This window comes from Hippocampus comes, unplaced genomic scaffold (genome assembly GCF_001891065.2).
Source record: "Hippocampus comes isolate QL1 unplaced genomic scaffold, H_comes_QL1_v1.1 scaffold69, whole genome shotgun sequence".
NCBI classification, from domain to species: Eukaryota; Metazoa; Chordata; class Actinopteri; order Syngnathiformes; family Syngnathidae; genus Hippocampus; species Hippocampus comes.
Genome location: NW_017805505.1, coordinates 245320 through 261688, shown reverse-complemented (window position 1 = coordinate 261688; position 16369 = coordinate 245320). Strand labels below are relative to the sequence as shown.

Here is a 16369-nt window from a genome sequence, read left to right as displayed (position 1 = left end):
GGGGTTTTTTGGTACCAATGCTTTACTGTACAAAACTTGGGAGACATTCATTTTGTAAAAATTCGCAGGTGTCTTAAAACCATTTAAAGCTTTCATTAATGTTATGTGGGTTGCGTATATGAAGGAACAGACACACAGGAAAATATTCAAGAACACAGCGTTACAAAAATTGAGAGGAACTATTTACTCATGCAAACTAAGCTCACAGTTAACTCTCTACTCTGCATTAAACACAAAATACATATTAGAGAGTAACAACTTACTTCTGGATGTGCTCGGCGTGGCCCTCATTTTTCCTTTTATGTCTTGATAAAACTCACCGTGCTGTCAAAGCACTACGTGTGATTGATGACATGAGTGCGTGCGATGTACATGACACGACAGATGAGCGTCAGTCGGATTTGAGGGCGAGCAGCACCGACTGAGGCACTCTGCTGACATAGTACTCATGGTTTCTGAGCGTTGCGAGCACCCCAGCGGAGTTCACGCGCTTCACATCGGCGTCATAGCGATATGGATTATTATGCACGTCCGTCAGTTTACCTGGTGGACCCCAAAAAAAAGAAAACACATATTGAAGTGAAGTCGATGAGTGCTGCTGAATGAATGAAGTGCTGAATGTAAAGTGACGTTTCATACCTCCAACGCAGTGCAGAAGAACTTCGGGAGCACAAGTGTCCCACTTCTTGGTTCCCGGACTTGCAAAGACGTAAGCGGACGCCTTGCCTTCAACAAGCTGGATGATCTGCAGACAAGATCACACCGTCACGGAATGTAATCGGAGTTCGTCGACTCATTTGTAATTACTGATGACAAAAAATGTTTTGCTTTGCAATGAAATGAGAACTTCAAAGTCAACTTTAGAGCTTCTACCGGATTGACTGTAGCGCCGAAAAATGAAAGCCATCTTACCTTGTTCCCTGCACCGCCCACTCTTAAAACCTCCTGAGGTTCCATCGCATTGACGCAGTCGGTTATAAGCTTGCTGCTATGTGAGCGGGTGGTGGTCACAATGATTTTGTTGTCGGGAACTTCTTGCAGCTGAAATCCAAAGGCACCCAGCCCCAGCATCGCCCACATGGTTCTTCCTAAACGCGCCCCTGGCCCGAGCTGACAAGAGACAAGCGTCTTGAGTGAAGCGTCGCCAAAGGAGAGAAGGGCGACAGTTTACAAGAGGAGAAGCTAGACTGTTTAGTTTGCTCTGGACCTGGTAGTTGTAGAAAGGCTGGTTGATGACACCTGCGATTGCTCGGCCCGCGTAGGCAATTCCAATCAGCACTGTCACATTATCCAAGAGACCTCGAGTACACAACAGTGCAGTGATAAGTGACAATTTAAACTGTAAATAATGAACATTTTATTAATCACAAATTAATGATAGCCAAGAACAACCAAAAATGTGAATTTAAAAACCAAATGTTTTCACGACACACACGCATTTAAGTCAGGGTTTGGTGCTGTACTACCAATAAATTAAGTTAGAGCATTCGTATAAAGTGGACTCACCTTCAGTGTACTCCTTTGTGCCATCCACTGGGTCCACCCAGACAACCAGCTAACATTTTGAGAAGACAGAAATGGGGGTGGGGGGGAATACGTTATGTCCGCTAGATGTACCAATTTTAATATATACCACAAGGGCCACAGGTCGTGTATTTAGACAATGGCCAAGTTATAAAAACACTTCACAGAAAATGGAGTTATGCTGTTCTTTCGGTGATGAGCAGTGTGGTGGGACGATTACTTCACTTATCAAAACTGATTTTTTTTTAACAATCTGGCTTATACAGCTTGCAAGTCACAATCATGGTGGAAAAAGTTTTGAAATGATTGATCACAACAGTTGAGCTGTGTTCGGTCGCGGCGCTTGGTGTGCATCAGGTTTTCAAATGTGAACAAAATGCACAATTTGTCTCCTTTACAAATAGTTCGTTTTACAATTATGACTCTGTTCGAATACATTTAAGCCCCTTCAAACCCATTGTGATGGTGTAGAAAGGCAACATCACAAACACTATCCATTTCCGAATACCTCTAGGCCTAACTGTACATTTAAATACTAACCCAGCCACAAGTAGTCCATGAAAAAGTTCTGGTTCTTACCTCCTCCTCTTTCAATCCACTATATTCGGATGGACAGACTTTCTGAAGGATTTCTTCTGCCTCCCCGTTTTCAATTAGGTCCTCTGTAATCTCCTCAGATGGGAGTTCCTGCAAAGAGTCATATGAAAAATGGTTATAGATCCATCCATTGTCTTATAGAGCTTAACTTTAATTGTGTGGTGGGTGAGCTGGAGTTTATTACAGCTGACCAGGTGAGACGCGGGGTACATTCACTCTGGACTGAGCACCAGGGCATCGTTCACACTTACATGTTTATGGAATTTGGAGATACTTGGGAGACATATGTGCAAAGCCGTAGGGCACATAAAGGAAGAGCACTCACCTCCTCGGCGATGATAGTGATCTTCGGGAAGCGTCTGGACAGTGAGGCACAGATGCTCCGCTGTGCAAGTCTGTCCGCAAGTGTCTGCAGATCATGGGCCCCCTCCTGCATGCAACGGGGACATATTAGTCTCATTTTGCACAGACTTGTGGATGAATCCCTCACCTTCTCCACAATGCCGAGGTCTCCACGGTTAAGCACTTTCCTCACGATGTCACCAGCTTTCTCAGCCACAGTGTAAGCCGAGGCCACTAAGCGAAGTACCACAGCAGGACTCCCAGACATTGCTGGAGGAGCAAGACACTCAAATGACTGAACTATACAAATGTACTCATACTTAAACAATACTAAAGGTTGGGTGGCCATACCGAATTAAACGTCACATATAATATAATTTAGCAAAACACACACGCTTTAAAATTATCTAGGTGCGGAAGTGACATAACATTTCAAACAGACAGGCAAGAGATCCAACAAACGAGTCGACTGAGTTGTTAACTTGAAGGGGAAGCTCGAATGCAATTTGCATTTGCTGTGGAAACACTCGCGCAAGAATACAGTGGCAAAGTTTTGAGGAATACTTACTGGTGTGGGCGTAAGCACAACAAACACCTTGCAATTGTGATCAAGTCTTGTACATGAATTAGAAATGCAGCCAGAAACACCTCGAGTCCAAAGAGCGGACAGTGAGTGACAAGATAGTTCCTCCCAGGCGAAGACAATTCGAACGCACTCCACGACAAGGGGGTGCTCTGTGTAATTAAAAAAAAAAAAAAAAGTACTTAAAATCACAACTAACCACCACTTTGGTCCCGTTAACACATTAATACGTATGAGCGCGTGAATGTTAGCCCAGCTCCCGTTCAACGCGGATAATCGTGATTGTAGAGCAGTGGGAAGGAACTGGTAACTCTCTTGTTTTAAACAAGCGTCTGGTTACGTGAAAATGCGACACTGCCCCCTAGTGGACATTTGATGAACGTCGATTCGCCAATTACAGATGTGCAAAAGTGTTTCGTATCTTCTGTAAGATCCCAGATGATTTTCAAGAGGCAGAGTACACCCTGGATTGATCGCCAATCGCAGGACAGAGGAAAAACGTGTCTTCAATTGACCCAATGTTCCTGGAATGTGAGCCCAAATTGGAACCGAGAACATCTCCAGTCGGAGGCACGACACTGTGCCTCAAGCCACATTAAATTGCCATTTTAAAAGACTACTTTCAGAAAAAGTTTTTCCAGATAACCGCAAATCATGTGAAACACTAATGCAAATAACTGTCAATAGACAAATCACATTTAATGACATCAAATACATTGTAATGACAATTCAAGTCAAGATACAAGTGCAATTTATATGCATTTCATCTGTTTGCAAGGGGTCTGTAGCCCATCTCCGCCTCCAACTGCTCCGCGGTGAGAGCGCCTAGCAGTGGTTGACAGTCCGGGTTGAAGACGGAATAAGCACTCATCTCCCCAGGCTCACGATCATCCGGGTCACGCAGTCCCTCGTACAGCCAGTAGAAGAGGGAGACGATGAAGAAGGGCAAGCCGAATTCCAGCTCCATGAAAAAGCTGAGCAGGACCACCCAGAGCAGGACTTTGAGCAGGGTGATGTTGGAAAGGTCATATCTTGTGGACAGCCATCTCCCCCACGAGCTGTCCAACATCCAGTCGCGACCGGCCTGTGGGAACACAAGAATCCTCTAATTTTAGCCTCTCAAAAAGTAAATATTCTGATGTCTGTTGTCCTTCATGAAGGCTGACGGGTGATCTTCCGTGTTTCATCAATGTAAGAGATTTGCTTTGTCCATTTCAAACAATGTGCTGTTCTCTGATAAAATAACTGACCAATTAATCGATTATTTAAAAAAACTGTTACTTGCCACCCTAGCTTGTTTAGATTTGGGACGCTAAGTACATCCAAGGTCTGCACCCAGTCGTCATGGCAACGAATTGAGTCCGGAGGTCAGCAAGACAAAATACAGGATACGTAGGTGAACTACAGTTCTTTGTCCTTGGTGTATTTTGACAAAAGCACAACACAATCCTGCTTTTAAGACACTTGGGAAATGATTAACATTGTGAAAATGCAAAATACGTCTCATTATATTGAATTTGTGATAAGCTTCTTGGACTACTTGAAACACCTGAAAAACACAATGCATAAGATGTAAAGGGACGGCATTCACCTCTGTTGAGGGGCCCAATCCTGAATTTTGCTCATTCAGCGGAAGGCTTGAAGGCGCTTCCACGATAGTTGTGGGAACAGTGGCGACTACCTGCTCGCGACCGGAAGCCCTTTTAGCCTGTCGCCGAGCCCTGAAATCTGCAAGCCTCCGCTCCATTTGGGGGGGAAAACGTGTCACAATGTGTCAGCAGCCGCTCAAGCTTGATCCATCCAGCACATCGACACCTCCAACGTTCAGAAAGGTGCTTTGACTACCACGTATCCACGTTTTAGTGACATTTCCGTGTCACCACTTTGACGTTTACTTTTGCCAGCGCGTCTGCCTGAAAGCAAAACTTAGTGTCGCAAAACGCCTGTCGCGAATCTGCGGTCTGTGCACCAAGCTTTTTGGCTTGCTTGCTTGTTTGTTTTCATCGTGGTGGTAAGTTGGTATGAATGCTACATTTGTAGTTGTTTGTTTGAATCAATACGGCTGTATGGTCAACTCATACGTTGTTAGAAGAGGGCAAGGTTAAGGAGACATCGTCGAGGCATCAACTCAAACCACACCTAATTCATCCTGTTGTCATGATTATTTGACACCATTTGCTTTACAAACATCCATGTTACACATTGGCTTTAGTTGGCGTTGGTCTGACGTTTTGATAGTCTTTCAATTTAAGCATATTACACTACTGATGTGACGTTTCCACAGAACAGATGACGAACTCGGTATCGTCGTTAACCTTGTGTTATCGACAGAATTCAATCAACCTTGCCCTCACTGCCCCTAACTTTAACATTGGATTATTAGGTGCACAATTCAATATAATAGACCAATGTCGTGTGTTCTGTCGCTAGTGTCTTTACAGGCATGGCCTCTGCACCAGCACAGCAGCCCAACCTGACTGTAGAGCAGACCAGAGGTAACATTTACATAATGCATACTAAATTAACAACGAAAAGGAATGATTATTTCGGGTTGAAACAATATAGCTTCAGCTACTTTTTCAGATAGTTTTGGCGTTCCACCCCCCCCCCCCAAAGTAGGCCAATGGGAGCAAAACCAAGAGTGTGTGAAATCAGTACTACTCAGAATTTTTCAAACGGAGTTACTGAAATAAATGCACCTCTCTGTATTGTACTTTTGTGGTACACCTGTACTGTATATGCATCGTAAGGTCAGATGTGTGTTTGTGTGTGTCTCAGTGGTACTCAGTGAGGTGATCCAGGCCTTCTCTGTGCCGGAAAACGCAGTGAGGATGGAGGAGGCGCGGGAGAGCGCGTGCAACGACATGGGCAAGATGCTCCAACTTGTGCTCCCTGTGGCCACACTGATTCAACAGGAAGTCATCAAAGCGTACGGCTTTAACAATGAAGGAGAGGGTGAGATCAATTCAAAATAGTCGAACACACATGACAGCCAGCACCCGAGTAGTTAGGCCCAATATGTGAGCTTAAATAGATGAACATTGTGGAATGCTGCGGATCAGTCAAGAAATATAGGAGGTAAATATGTAAAATATCTCAAAATTTGGGAATTTCATGAAATTGTGTTCATGTTTGAACGGTTGCATTTGGTGGATTGGTTGTGCAATTTGGAAGGAATAGAATGTCCAAAAATGGTTTTAATCACATGCCTGCTTATCCTTAAAGGTGTCCTGAAGTTTGCCAGGTTGGTCAAGATGTACGAAACACAGGACCCCGAAATAGCCGCCATGTCAGCCAAACTCAAGTCTCTCCTCCTGCCACCTCTGTCAACACCACCCATAGGGGGAGCAATTCCAGCCTCATGAAATAGAATACAGTAAACTCCTCTAAAACGAAACCTACATGGGCGAAAATACCCCCTAATGTGAAAAAATTCTTCACGCATTAACACCATTCCCATTCTCCTGCCCCCCATACAACAGAAAAACCCCTGTTGCGTTATACAAAATCATTTTCTCTGCTCCAGCCTCGAATACATTCACCTAGCAAAATAAAATAATTATCCAAGAAATTGATGTAAGTGAAAGTGAATGCTGATCGTAAATTTCGCAATTTCTTTCCCTTTCTTTCTTTCTACACTGACAATATGAAGTGTCAAATAAGTGTGTGCTCATACTTATGCACTATTGGAATAAAAATAGAGTACACATACATTTGTATGTTTGTGTACACATACATTTGTGTGTGTGTGCTTACATCTGAGATCAAATTTGCTACAGTGAAAAACCCCCTGTTGTGAAAAATTTCTTGCTGCAAACATGATTTCGTTGTAGAGGAGTTTCACTGTAAACCAAAGGCTATGTTCAGACTGCAGGCAAATGTGACCAAAATCCTTTTTTTTTTTTTTTTTTGGAAATACGAGGCCCGTATCAGCATCTGCCGCCCTACTTCTTTCAGTGCTACGTTGTGAGTGATGTCTTTGCAGCGCATGCGGGTCACTTTGGGGATGCATTGGGTTCACACACCAGAGACTGAGGTCACATTTAATACGCAATGATTACACAGAAAAACCCGAATTGAACATTTAAGACCTTCAGTCTGAATGTAGCCTCAATGGGTTGTCCACGAGATGAGTGTTCCCATCTTTGAAAGGCTTCACATCAACATCATGTTTAAAAAAAAAAAAACTTCCATTGTCATTTCATGTACTTTTTTTTTTTTTTTTACGTAAGCGGGTTTTTGTTGAATTAAAAAAACATGCCCATTAACTCAATTTCCACATGGTTTTGTATACTGAATGCAAATAAATTCCATCGTTTGGTGTATTCTTGGAGAAGTTTCCTTGTAAAGACACTCACAACTGAATGTGTCTGTGTCAAAGTTTCTTTTTCCTCCTTTCAACCTCAAACAGTACACAGTTTTCGAAACTGCAAAATAATCTGCCAATTCCAAAATTTCACATGACCAACGTTTTATTTTCAATGTAGAACTTTTTTTTTAGTTGTCAAATTAGGACTAGGTTAGGTTCACCTAATTGAGTTTTAAAACTGTCAATTTTATGCCGAGGGTCAATGGACCACACCAAAAGGTATCATATCTGACATAGTGGAAGCAATGTTGGCTCTCTCAAGTCCATATTTAGTTTTAGCAGTGGAACAGCATCACTGAGCAGCTTAAACATATCTTTATTAATGCATTACGTTTTCAGGGAACAACAACGAGACCAAACCCCCCCCCCCCAAAAAAAACCCTGACCTAATGCACACTTTCCTAATATACTCCTTAGACAGATGGGATTAAAAAATATATACATATTTGAATGTGACCATTACAGTAGGCAACGCTTTACGACCAAGATAAACAACACTTCAGTGCCTCTATTCCTTAATGGTCTCTTTTAAAGTGCTCATTTTTTTCCCAAAAGAAATGTAGTGCAAACCAGTGATTCAAAGCCCACCCAAGCAAACATGAAAGGAGTTACAGTGCAGGTGATTGGTCAGTTAGATTCATGGGGTTTCTCGTCTTGGGAAAAAAAATAATAAAATACGAAGAAGAATAAATGTGGTTTATATTGAGAGCAACAAACCTGGCTGCTTTTCTTACCCGGTGTGAGCAACATTACGAGGAAAAGATCAAATTAAACACCGTCTTCCTTCTTCTACTGGTGAAGTGTGTGGCTCCATAAAACGATGTATTTGAGTCATGTTGCTGTCACGTAGTCAACGCTTTGGGTGGTTGGTACCTCCATCTCAAAGTGATGAAATATGCTTTCGACATAACACAGGACTTTGTGCCAGTCAGGACCATCCTCCTTCAGCATCTCTTCCACCGACTGATGCGCGGTCACCATGAAAGAGTCCAAACAAACACAACATTAGCTACTGGAATTACTGGACATGGTTGGAGACTAGACATGGGCCAAAAAAAAGGGATATGAATTATTAAAAGTTGACAGAACGACTAGGTTACTTATAGTTGAGGTTACCAAAAATGGGTTAAAATATAAAATAGTTGAAACTGGATTGAAGAATGTACCGAACACCACCGCACCTGTTGTCGACAGTCACTACGGTGTATATCCCATGAAAGGATTGTAGAATTTCCTTCCGCTATTATATATTCATCATTGCTTCCGAGAAGTATTCAAACATTTTATGTTGCAACCTCGTACGAATATAGAATGGGGCGCGTCGGTGCACGGCCATTTTCACATCTCTTCAGAGATATTCAATCAGATTCAAGTCTGGGCTCTGGCTGGGCCCCTCCAGATCATTCACAGTTATCCTGCTGTACGTCTTTGTCTAGAATGAAACATATTTCACAAGGTTTATGCGAATAAAACCTCACCAGAGTGGCTGCGATCCCAACAGACTCTCCTGTCCTAAAAGCAAGGTCCAAATTTTCCTTCTTGGAGGCGGCGGGTCGGACAAGAAAAGCACCATTTTCAAATTGTTACGTCTTGTTGTCATTCTATTGCTTTCTTTCATGTCGCCTACCTTCGCCGCTGGGTTGAGGCTGTTGTAAGGGATGAGAGTAGGCAGATATTTATGATATAAGGCGCAGAAGGCCAATCCATTCTCCCAACAGGTGCTGAAGTTCGTGATCTCAATGTACTGTGACCAAAATGTTCAAATGGTCATCCTTCGTTTGTACTGTTAACGCCACCAGATTGTTATTTGACAAGATAAAAGTGTGCACTCCCGAACCCGATAGCCTTCTGTGTGACTTTGACACTGGTTCAGGAGGGTCTTTCTTCTGGCGCTGCTGTGACCCCGTAGCGGAGCACGAGATCCATCCGGAGGTCTGCAAATTGTGTCATCGTGTCAACGCGTGTCACCTTTGCGATACATACCACTCAATTTAATAGCCTGTCGGACATTCATTGATGGATGATTATTCTCTTTGTTTGAGAGAAAAGGTGAAGTGTGTTTTTATTTGCGACATTACAGATACGGTGGTGCCTTGAGCATCTCCGTCACTTTAGGAAGTGTCACCGGATTTTAGAGTGGGAGAATGACATTTGGGTATTTGTATTTCTGCCAAACGTTAAGCGTTAAGTAAAATCTGACCGGGTCAGCATTTATTTTGAGGATTTATTGAAAAAGCAAACAAAAAAAATCAGTACTCACTTGATCATATCTGATGGCGGGTCTTCATGTTGCTTTCCTAAAACATACAAAAAAACAATCCATGTCACACAAACTGCACAGTGAAAGAGGACACATTTTGTCACACCAGTCCTAGAACTTTCTAACACACCCTGTACTAATAAAACACATTTGTTTTTGCTTGTATTCAAATAGTCGGGTCTTTGGGGCACATGGATATATTACCCAGGAGTGGCTTTGTACATGCAGCATCCATTTGCAGTTTGGAGGCATAGGAGTGAACATCTGTTCTGGACAAAGGCTCCGAATCTCCAGAAGTCTCCACTATGACTGTAACAGGTTGCTAGATTCATTACTCATGTTTTTTTGACAATTAGTTATTAGTTGGAAAGAGAGAGAGAGAAAAAAAGGACATCAATTACCCGTGTGACAACTTGACCAGCTGTCCTGGCGCTTTAAAATGTGAGACATTTTCCTCCCTCGCATTGGCTCTTCTTTCTGCCAATTATAAAATTAAAATGAAATTAACTGGTAGCAACACGGTCTGATTTTTCAGTCGAATATGTTCTGTATCAACCGAATGTGCTGTACCTTTGATTGTGGCAACGTTGAGCTTGTTTTCAGCGAGTTGTTGTGACAGGAGCCAATAGGTAATGGGATACGGGACAAACTCCTGTGGGAGAAAAGCTTCCAAATGTTAGACTTGTACAAGGAACCCCCTGATGGGCAGCGGGGTTGTGGCGGGAGCTCTAATGTGGACTTACAAAGATCGTTCAGATGACATCACAATCCTCCTCGGATCACGGCCTCCTCCGTTTTTCTTCTCCAGCGCATCCACGTATACCTTCCCTATGCCCTTGGCTGTCAGCTGTGAGCTTGCAGATCTTTTTGTGTCCTTCTCTTCGTAAGCTTCATGCTCGTCTTGTTTTTCAACACTGTCCATGTCAACTTCCTCCATGAAGTAGTGCATTTTCATCTCCTGACCCTCCGCAGGGTTACTTTTGTCTTCTGTGAATCTTCCATCCATTTTCTGCTGCTGCTTCTTCTTTTCGAGCGAAGACAGTCGAAAGCACACGTCCGTGTGTTGGGACCGCAGACATTCCAGCTCCCGCTGCGTCTCGAGCTGCCTTCCATGGGCCTGGGCCAGCTGCTCCTGCAAACTCTTGCAATCCTCCTCTAAGTCGCCGAGGGCTTGCTCCGATTCCGTACGCATCCTGTCGGCCGCAGAAACGGTCGCCAGCAGGTCCAACTGGAACTGCTGCCACTCCAACTTCTCGTTCTGATGCAGACGGCATAAGACAGACGTGTCATGATTTAAAAAAAAAAGCTTGTTGAGTATACTTACACCAGAGAGCTACAGTACGGCATCTCACATTGTCTGGCTTTACAATGACGAATACAACAGCACTCAGTAAAGCACTCAGCCTGTGCGCCACGCAAATTGACAAGTACACAAAATGCATTTTTTGCAAAATCCTATTTCATCAACTTGTGAGACTAGTGTGCCAGATAAAAGCAAGTGAATCTAAAACAAAAGATGCTATTGCCACAAGGCCTTACATGTGAAAAACTCAACACCACAAGATTTTGCTGGCTGAACTCACATTTAACGTCTCTCGCAGGCAGTTCACCTCCTCAGCTAGTTTGTCTCTCTCTGTTATCAGCTGTCTGACCAGCTCTGAGAGGATGGGGAAAATGTAAAACGAAAAAGTATCAGCATCACAAAAGCCCCTATGATATTTGCACTTCTGCATTTGCTGTTTTTGCACTCAGGTCAAAGCAATGGCTTCTTGTGTTCAGGAAGGCTGAAGTGAGTTGAAAAGTAGTGCTTTGCTGCCATCTTGTGGAATCTATGGGAAATTCTAAGAATTTTTCATTGAATTGACTTCAGCACATACACAAAACTGCCCCCCCCCCAAAAAAAAGTGCAACCAGCTTCAGCTCTTCAACCCACCCAAATTTAATATTCAACCCAATTTGATGGGTCAAAATAATTAACGCAACCTTGGGTAGAAGAAAGCCAATCTGGAAATATCCCCTGTAAGTGAGTGGGTTAGGAAAAGCCAGACTTTTTTTGGTGTTCAGGAAAGGAAATGTCATCAAATGAGCATCCCTAAAAGGAAACTGTAGACAGCTGCACATAGAAGATCCGGCATCAATGAAAACATGGCCTACCTACAGCTTCCGTGGTGGCATCCATGTTGAGGCTGAGGCCCAGCGAGTTGCGATGACGCTCCATCAGGCCGAGCAAGTCCCGGCTCAGCTCCTCCCCGGACCTCTCGGCCAAAGCCTGAGGCTCCAGCCCGCTGTCGCCCTCCTGCCAGCTCTGCTCCAAAGGCCATGCCCTGGACGTATGTAGCGATGTCAGGCTGCGCAGACTGACCTCCAGGGCCTCGTCTTGGCCACTCACATTCGGAGACTTGACAGTGTCTAAGCTTAAGATGGCCCATTCGGAGGGAGGAGACATCTCCTGCGACCAGTCTGTTACTGCCAGGGGGCTGTCGGTGGCTATTTCGAGCGAAGGCGTCTGTGTCCGGTGGGAGGAGCTTGTGGAGGATATGGCCATGGCCATGGACATGAGATCTGCCTCGGAGGGCATTGCGGGAGTTGGGAAGAAATCCAAAGGGGAACCTGGGTGCAGGAAAAGCAATCACTGTGAAAAGGTCTGAAGCAAAGTGAGGTTGTTTTGAACAATTTTTGTTTGTTTGTACAAAAGTGGCGGGCTGGGGGGGGGTTGTTGTACGGAGCCCAGATAAAACTGACCCAACAGTTTTTCGATTATACAGACACTCACTCTCTCCTGAACACTCTTTCTCTCTCTCTCTCACACACACACACACACACACACACACACACACACACACACACACACACACACACACACACACACACACACACACACAGGCATTGAGTGTGAACTCGTTTAAAAACACTGTGTAACAGCTAGTTTATCGTTTGGGGAGAAAATCGGACAAAGGATTGTGTGCTACTTTACTGTGGTGTACTATGCACCTGCTGAGGAGCGGTAGTTCATATTCCCCATTGTGAAACACGGCTTGAGGAAGATGTCTGCACAAGAGAGAACCAATCTAAAATGGAAAAACAAGAGTTTGAGCAGCGCACACACACGGACTGACTGCTGTTCTCTCAGGTAAAAACACGCTAGCTGTTCAGCAAATGCAAGACAAGATGTGCCATTGTTCATGGCATGGCAGCTCCTGTAGCTGCCGTTAAAGTAGACACGCCTGAAGCAAGTGTCAATCAATAATCTAATCAATTTACAATGTCCTTGATTGACCTCATCGTGTGACGTTGATGACATATTAAAGGCGATCACGTGCATCAGCTGCGATGACGCGCTGTTGTGTGAACGGCTCCCTTTGAATCCGATTTGGACTTTTGCAGAAAGCTTACATCAAGCGCAAACACTTGCTGGCTCCGGAGACCATAAACTTGTCGTTTCGACAACTCCAGAAGTCGATTAGAATGATTCAAGACGCCACAATGAGACTTTCGCACACGCGTACCTGGCAGCTGCAAGCGTTTCACTTCTTGGAGCGGCTCAGGCGAGCGTCCGAGCCTGCTGATCGTTTCCGCCCCCCTCCTCGGAATGCCACGTGAATGACGTGCGTCGTAGCTCGAACGTGCATAGAGCTTTATAGAGATGCCGGCGCCATCCTGAAGTTCATGCGGGCTCTCGTGAGCTGCACGATCCGCACCCCAACATTCTGCTGCTTCCTCGTCTTTGATGCGTCAAAACAGAGGGAGGAACTTTTCGCTCGTGCAGCAGCTACACAAGGAAATGCAAAGGAGTTAGGTCAAAGTTTTATGGTATAACTATTTGGCAAGTATGAATAAATAAATGCACACTATCGGATTTTTTTTCTTCACGTGTAACAAAACAACACCGAATAAGTAAAGAGACTGAACAACAATACAACGGTAAGCTTCTCGAAATGTACGAAACACATCCATCTAGAAAATTTATGCAGCGTTGGACTACGTGAGGCGCTCACGTAACAGCCGACAATGAAAATAAACCAATCGGAAGCCTGAAAAACGTCACTTCCGGAATTTTCTGGAACAAAAAGGTGAATGAAGGTAACAGGGTATTATATGGGTAGCCTGCTAGTGGGATGCTGTAACTCCTGAATATCGCACATGCATTAATATGAGACAAATCAACCAGTTAAGAAGTAGGTAAAAAGAGAAAAGAAAAAAAAGACGAATCCACAAATAACAATAAGCAGCAGAAGCTTGACCCAGAAATGGAATATTTGTGATGAGCTGATTGTGCCATGACCATAGAGACACCAGCGTTGAAATGTCAAAATTTGCAGAAGCACAAGAATGGAAGCTGCCAATTTTAGCCGGGCTAATTCATATAAGGCATAAAATGAGAAAAAAGACATGTTGGTAATTTATCAATTCATTCATTCAACAATCAGGAGCCATACACAGTCATGACAGCATGGCACCCTCCTCATCATGCTGCTCACCAACCTGGTCACATGCTGCAGAGTGATGCCATCCCATTCTTCAACCACAGTTTGTCAGCCAAAGTGCTTGTATGACAAGCGTTGCCATCTTGGAGGCTGGAGTTTAAAACAAGTATCACTGGCCACAACAAAATAAGTTATTTTATTTATTTCATTTTTTTTTTAACAGGTGCAATTAACACACTTAGCTGCTGCCTGGGGCTGGAGTGGGACTCATTTTCAGCTAAAAAAAAACAAAAAAACAATTCTATCATTATAAAACTGTACTGTATTTGTGTACAACTGCATTGCAACATTTGGACATGTTTGTAATATTTTGGTTTTCCAGTTTTGTTCAATGAGAGGCAAATATTGGAAACAATGCCACACAGAACACAACAACTACAAATAATTGCCACTATACTTATAAAAATACCACATAAGTAACATTTAATACAAATACAAAACAAATATGACATTAATAACTGGTCTCCAGAAGCATAACTCACAAATTTGTATTACATTTTAGGATTGTGCAAGGGTACATTATATATATTTCAAATACAGTTGATAGGAGTCCTAATTCACAGCAAAATGGCCATTTCCTATTGAGGGACATTTTAGCGCGTCAGAGTTCTCTATTAATAGAAGTAGCAAAGAAGTTGTGACTGCATCACAACATCCTCACAAGTGTGGTTGCAGACTTTGGGGCAGGGGGAGGGTTGTGGGAAAAAAATGGCGTCAGATGCGGTCGAGAGCGCAAAGCTTGGTACACAACATCTGGGCGAGCGCTGCACACGTCCATGCACGCGGATGCCTCGAGACCCCTCGGCACCTCCACGCAGACTCCGCGGCGCGGAATCACATGCACGTTCCCCACGGGGATAACTAACCTCATCGCAAACACAGCTCGGGGGTGATTGGAGGGGGAGACATGATCGCCGCTCGCCGGCAGTGGAAGAGCCTCGTGAGGAAGTGACCTTCGCCGTGAATGGAACATGTCAGCCATGAAGAAGGTAACGCGCGCGAAAACATGTTTTTGTTGTTGTTGCGGCCACGAGATCATGTGGGCATGTACACCAGTGAGGGGTGGGAAAAATAGAAAGTTGTGCAGAACCTCGATATGTCACTGCAAGGTGTGCGTTTGTGTTTATGGGTGTGCGTGCGTGCGTGTCTGAATAAATGGAAACCACTTCAATAACATCGAGTACCCTAGTACAGTATCTCCACTTTCGATGTTCCCACCTCAAGCCAATGTACAAAGGAGTGACTCAGCTGTATTGAACTAGTGTACATACGTCTTTGTGTCACAGGTGTTACCATGGTTACTAAAGACTCAGTGCTGCCTTTTCTTGGACAAAGATGCAGGTAAGATACTGTGATTCTTCGAGCAGGGTGACAGCAATGCGGTCGTGATTGATAAATGTGGACACAGATTCATTATGTACAGCATTTGGGAAAAGGGAATACGAAACATGACAAATAATGACGCGACTGGTCTAAGAATATCCACATTTTGAGGCAATCTCATATCCCGGTGCCAATCTGCTGTCTGTTTTTATTATCTAAAAATGGTCTCAGACAAATGCTGCTGATTCAAGTAACTGTGAATATATTTGGGATTTTTTAAAAAAAAATTTATGTGCACTTTGCATTTGTGTCCGTCTTTATGGATTGGAGCAGAAAGTTGAGTAACCTTTTCGCCCCTGAGGATATTCAGTCTTAAAATGAGTGGGATTTGCATCTATGTTGGCTTTGCAATTATTGCAAAAAGTGTCACATTTAACCATCGCTGTAATTGACGGTGCTCTCGACTCGCCTTTACGTGTATTCTTGTTGAACACCCTGCGCTATTAGTTCCTTCACCGCGCGCCAAGTGCATTATGGGAAAGTCTTAAACCCAGCCTGGCCCAAACAGGCCACGGCGAATCGATGACGCTGACCTCACTACAACTTGATGAGGGCGTTGGCTGTTGTGGTGCGCCAAGACGTTTGAGCTACAAAAAAAAAAAAAAAAAAAAAAAAAAAGGATGACTGATTTGTTCAACTCAGCAGAGGTCACAAAGGGTTCACGAGCATCAATAGAAACAAGGTGGGGGTGTCCTCCTTCTCTGGCTTCTTTTTGGGCAACAAAATTCTCGCTTACGTCAGCACGAAGCAAAGTTTACTAGCGCCAGATGCTCGCATACAAACAAGGTGGTCTTTTATCGCCATGCTTCCTACCAAGGGGTGCAGCT

At 43.8% G+C, this 16369-nt stretch overlaps 4 protein-coding genes and 1 long non-coding RNA gene across 11 annotated transcripts; 2 read left to right on the top strand and 3 right to left on the bottom strand.

The window, feature by feature from the left end:
- Window positions 1-3: 3 nt before the first annotated feature.
- Window positions 4-3345, bottom strand: bpnt1 (bisphosphate nucleotidase 1). 2 transcript variants are annotated; one of them, XM_019877577.1, is made up of 9 exons: window positions 3032-3345; window positions 2612-2733; window positions 2447-2551; window positions 2104-2211; window positions 1507-1555; window positions 1208-1299; window positions 913-1110; window positions 640-745; window positions 4-543 (listed from the first exon to the last, which is right to left on the bottom strand). In XM_019877577.1, the coding sequence occupies exons 2-9, from the start codon at window positions 2729-2731 to the stop codon at window positions 392-394; spliced, it is 930 nt and encodes a 309-aa protein (XP_019733136.1). In that variant the 5' UTR covers window positions 2732-2733; window positions 3032-3345; the 3' UTR covers window positions 4-391. The 2 variants fall into 2 exon arrangements, with proteins under 2 accessions (XP_019733136.1, XP_019733137.1); XM_019877578.1 differs by having other exon boundaries at window positions 3246-3337.
- A 379-nt stretch (window positions 3346-3724) lies between these two features.
- Window positions 3725-4963, bottom strand: saysd1 (SAYSVFN motif domain containing 1). The gene is made up of 2 exons (XM_019877579.1): window positions 4638-4963; window positions 3725-4130 (listed from the first exon to the last, which is right to left on the bottom strand). Exons 1-2 carry the CDS (start codon window positions 4791-4793, stop codon window positions 3810-3812), a joined length of 477 nt encoding a protein of 158 aa, XP_019733138.1. The 5' UTR covers window positions 4794-4963; the 3' UTR covers window positions 3725-3809.
- Window positions 4964-4977: 14 nt separating this feature from the next.
- On the top strand, window positions 4978-7110 carry grcc10 (gene rich cluster, C10 gene). Of its 3 annotated transcripts, none has more exons than XM_019877581.1 (5): window positions 4978-5054; window positions 5477-5541; window positions 5825-6001; window positions 6272-6418; window positions 6893-7110. In XM_019877581.1, exons 2-4 carry the CDS (start codon window positions 5490-5492, stop codon window positions 6409-6411), a joined length of 369 nt encoding a protein of 122 aa, XP_019733140.1. In that variant the 5' UTR covers window positions 4978-5054; window positions 5477-5489; the 3' UTR covers window positions 6412-6418; window positions 6893-7110. The 3 variants fall into 3 exon arrangements, with proteins under 3 accessions (XP_019733140.1, XP_019733139.1, XP_019733141.1); XM_019877580.1 differs by having other exon boundaries at window positions 4984-5057; XM_019877582.1 differs by having other exon boundaries at window positions 5046-5065.
- Window positions 7111-7285: 175 nt separating this feature from the next.
- LOC109520387 (cytospin-A-like) lies at window positions 7286-13556 on the bottom strand. 4 transcript variants are annotated; one of them, XM_019877573.1, is made up of 13 exons: window positions 13182-13556; window positions 12667-12743; window positions 11830-12285; window positions 11259-11332; window positions 10419-10933; window positions 10246-10327; window positions 10077-10152; window positions 9880-9984; window positions 9676-9712; window positions 9253-9349; window positions 9043-9159; window positions 8894-8953; window positions 7286-8378 (listed from the first exon to the last, which is right to left on the bottom strand). In XM_019877573.1, the coding sequence occupies exons 2-13, from the start codon at window positions 12695-12697 to the stop codon at window positions 8247-8249; spliced, it is 1782 nt and encodes a 593-aa protein (XP_019733132.1). In that variant the 5' UTR covers window positions 12698-12743; window positions 13182-13556; the 3' UTR covers window positions 7286-8246. The 4 variants fall into 4 exon arrangements, with proteins under 4 accessions (XP_019733132.1, XP_019733133.1, XP_019733134.1 ...); XM_019877574.1 differs by lacking the exon at window positions 8894-8953; XM_019877575.1 differs by lacking the exons at window positions 12667-12743; window positions 13182-13556 and having other exon boundaries at window positions 11830-11999; window positions 12065-12136.
- A 946-nt stretch (window positions 13557-14502) lies between these two features.
- On the top strand, window positions 14503-15886 carry LOC109520380 (uncharacterized). The gene is made up of 2 exons (XR_002169165.1): window positions 14503-15148; window positions 15446-15886. It is a non-coding gene; the product is annotated as an uncharacterized LOC109520380 (long non-coding RNA).
- The last annotated feature ends 483 nt before the right edge of the window (window positions 15887-16369 follow it).

What these genes read in the sequence shown, in the direction of transcription:
- bpnt1 (XM_019877577.1), bottom strand. Translation starts at nt 2,731, where the DNA reads ATGTCTGGGAGTCCTGCTGTGGTACTTCGCTTAGTGGCCTCGGCTTAC. An exon ending in CACAAAGGAGTACACTGAAG is followed by an intron (nt 1,300 to 1,506) that starts GTGAGTCCACTT and finishes TGTGTACTCGAG; the next exon opens with GTCTCTTGGATAATGTGACA. An exon ending in TCTTCTGCACTGCGTTGGAG is followed by an intron (nt 544 to 639) that starts GTATGAAACGTC and finishes GGGGTCCACCAG; the next exon opens with GTAAACTGACGGACGTGCAT.
- LOC109520387 (XM_019877573.1), bottom strand. Translation starts at nt 12,697, where the DNA reads ATGGGGAATATGAACTACCGCTCCTCAGCAG. An exon ending in TGCCACCACGGAAGCTGTAG is followed by an intron (nt 11,333 to 11,829) that starts GTAGGCCATGTT and finishes CCATCCTCTCAG; the next exon opens with AGCTGGTCAGACAGCTGATA. An exon ending in GTCACACAGAAGGCTATCGG is followed by an intron (nt 9,160 to 9,252) that starts GTTCGGGAGTGC and finishes TTTTGGTCACAG; the next exon opens with TACATTGAGATCACGAACTT.
- grcc10 (XM_019877581.1), top strand. Translation starts at nt 5,490, where the DNA reads ATGGCCTCTGCACCAGCACAGCAGCCCAACCTGACTGTAGAGCAGACC. An exon ending in GACTGTAGAGCAGACCAGAG is followed by an intron (nt 5,542 to 5,824) that starts GTAACATTTACA and finishes TGTGTGTCTCAG; the next exon opens with TGGTACTCAGTGAGGTGATC. An exon ending in CTTTAACAATGAAGGAGAGG is followed by an intron (nt 6,002 to 6,271) that starts GTGAGATCAATT and finishes TTATCCTTAAAG; the next exon opens with GTGTCCTGAAGTTTGCCAGG.
- saysd1 (XM_019877579.1), bottom strand. Translation starts at nt 4,793, where the DNA reads ATGGAGCGGAGGCTTGCAGATTTCAGGGCTCGGCGACAGGCTAAAAGG. An exon ending in GATTGGGCCCCTCAACAGAG is followed by an intron (nt 4,131 to 4,637) that starts GTGAATGCCGTC and finishes GTGTTCCCACAG; the next exon opens with GCCGGTCGCGACTGGATGTT.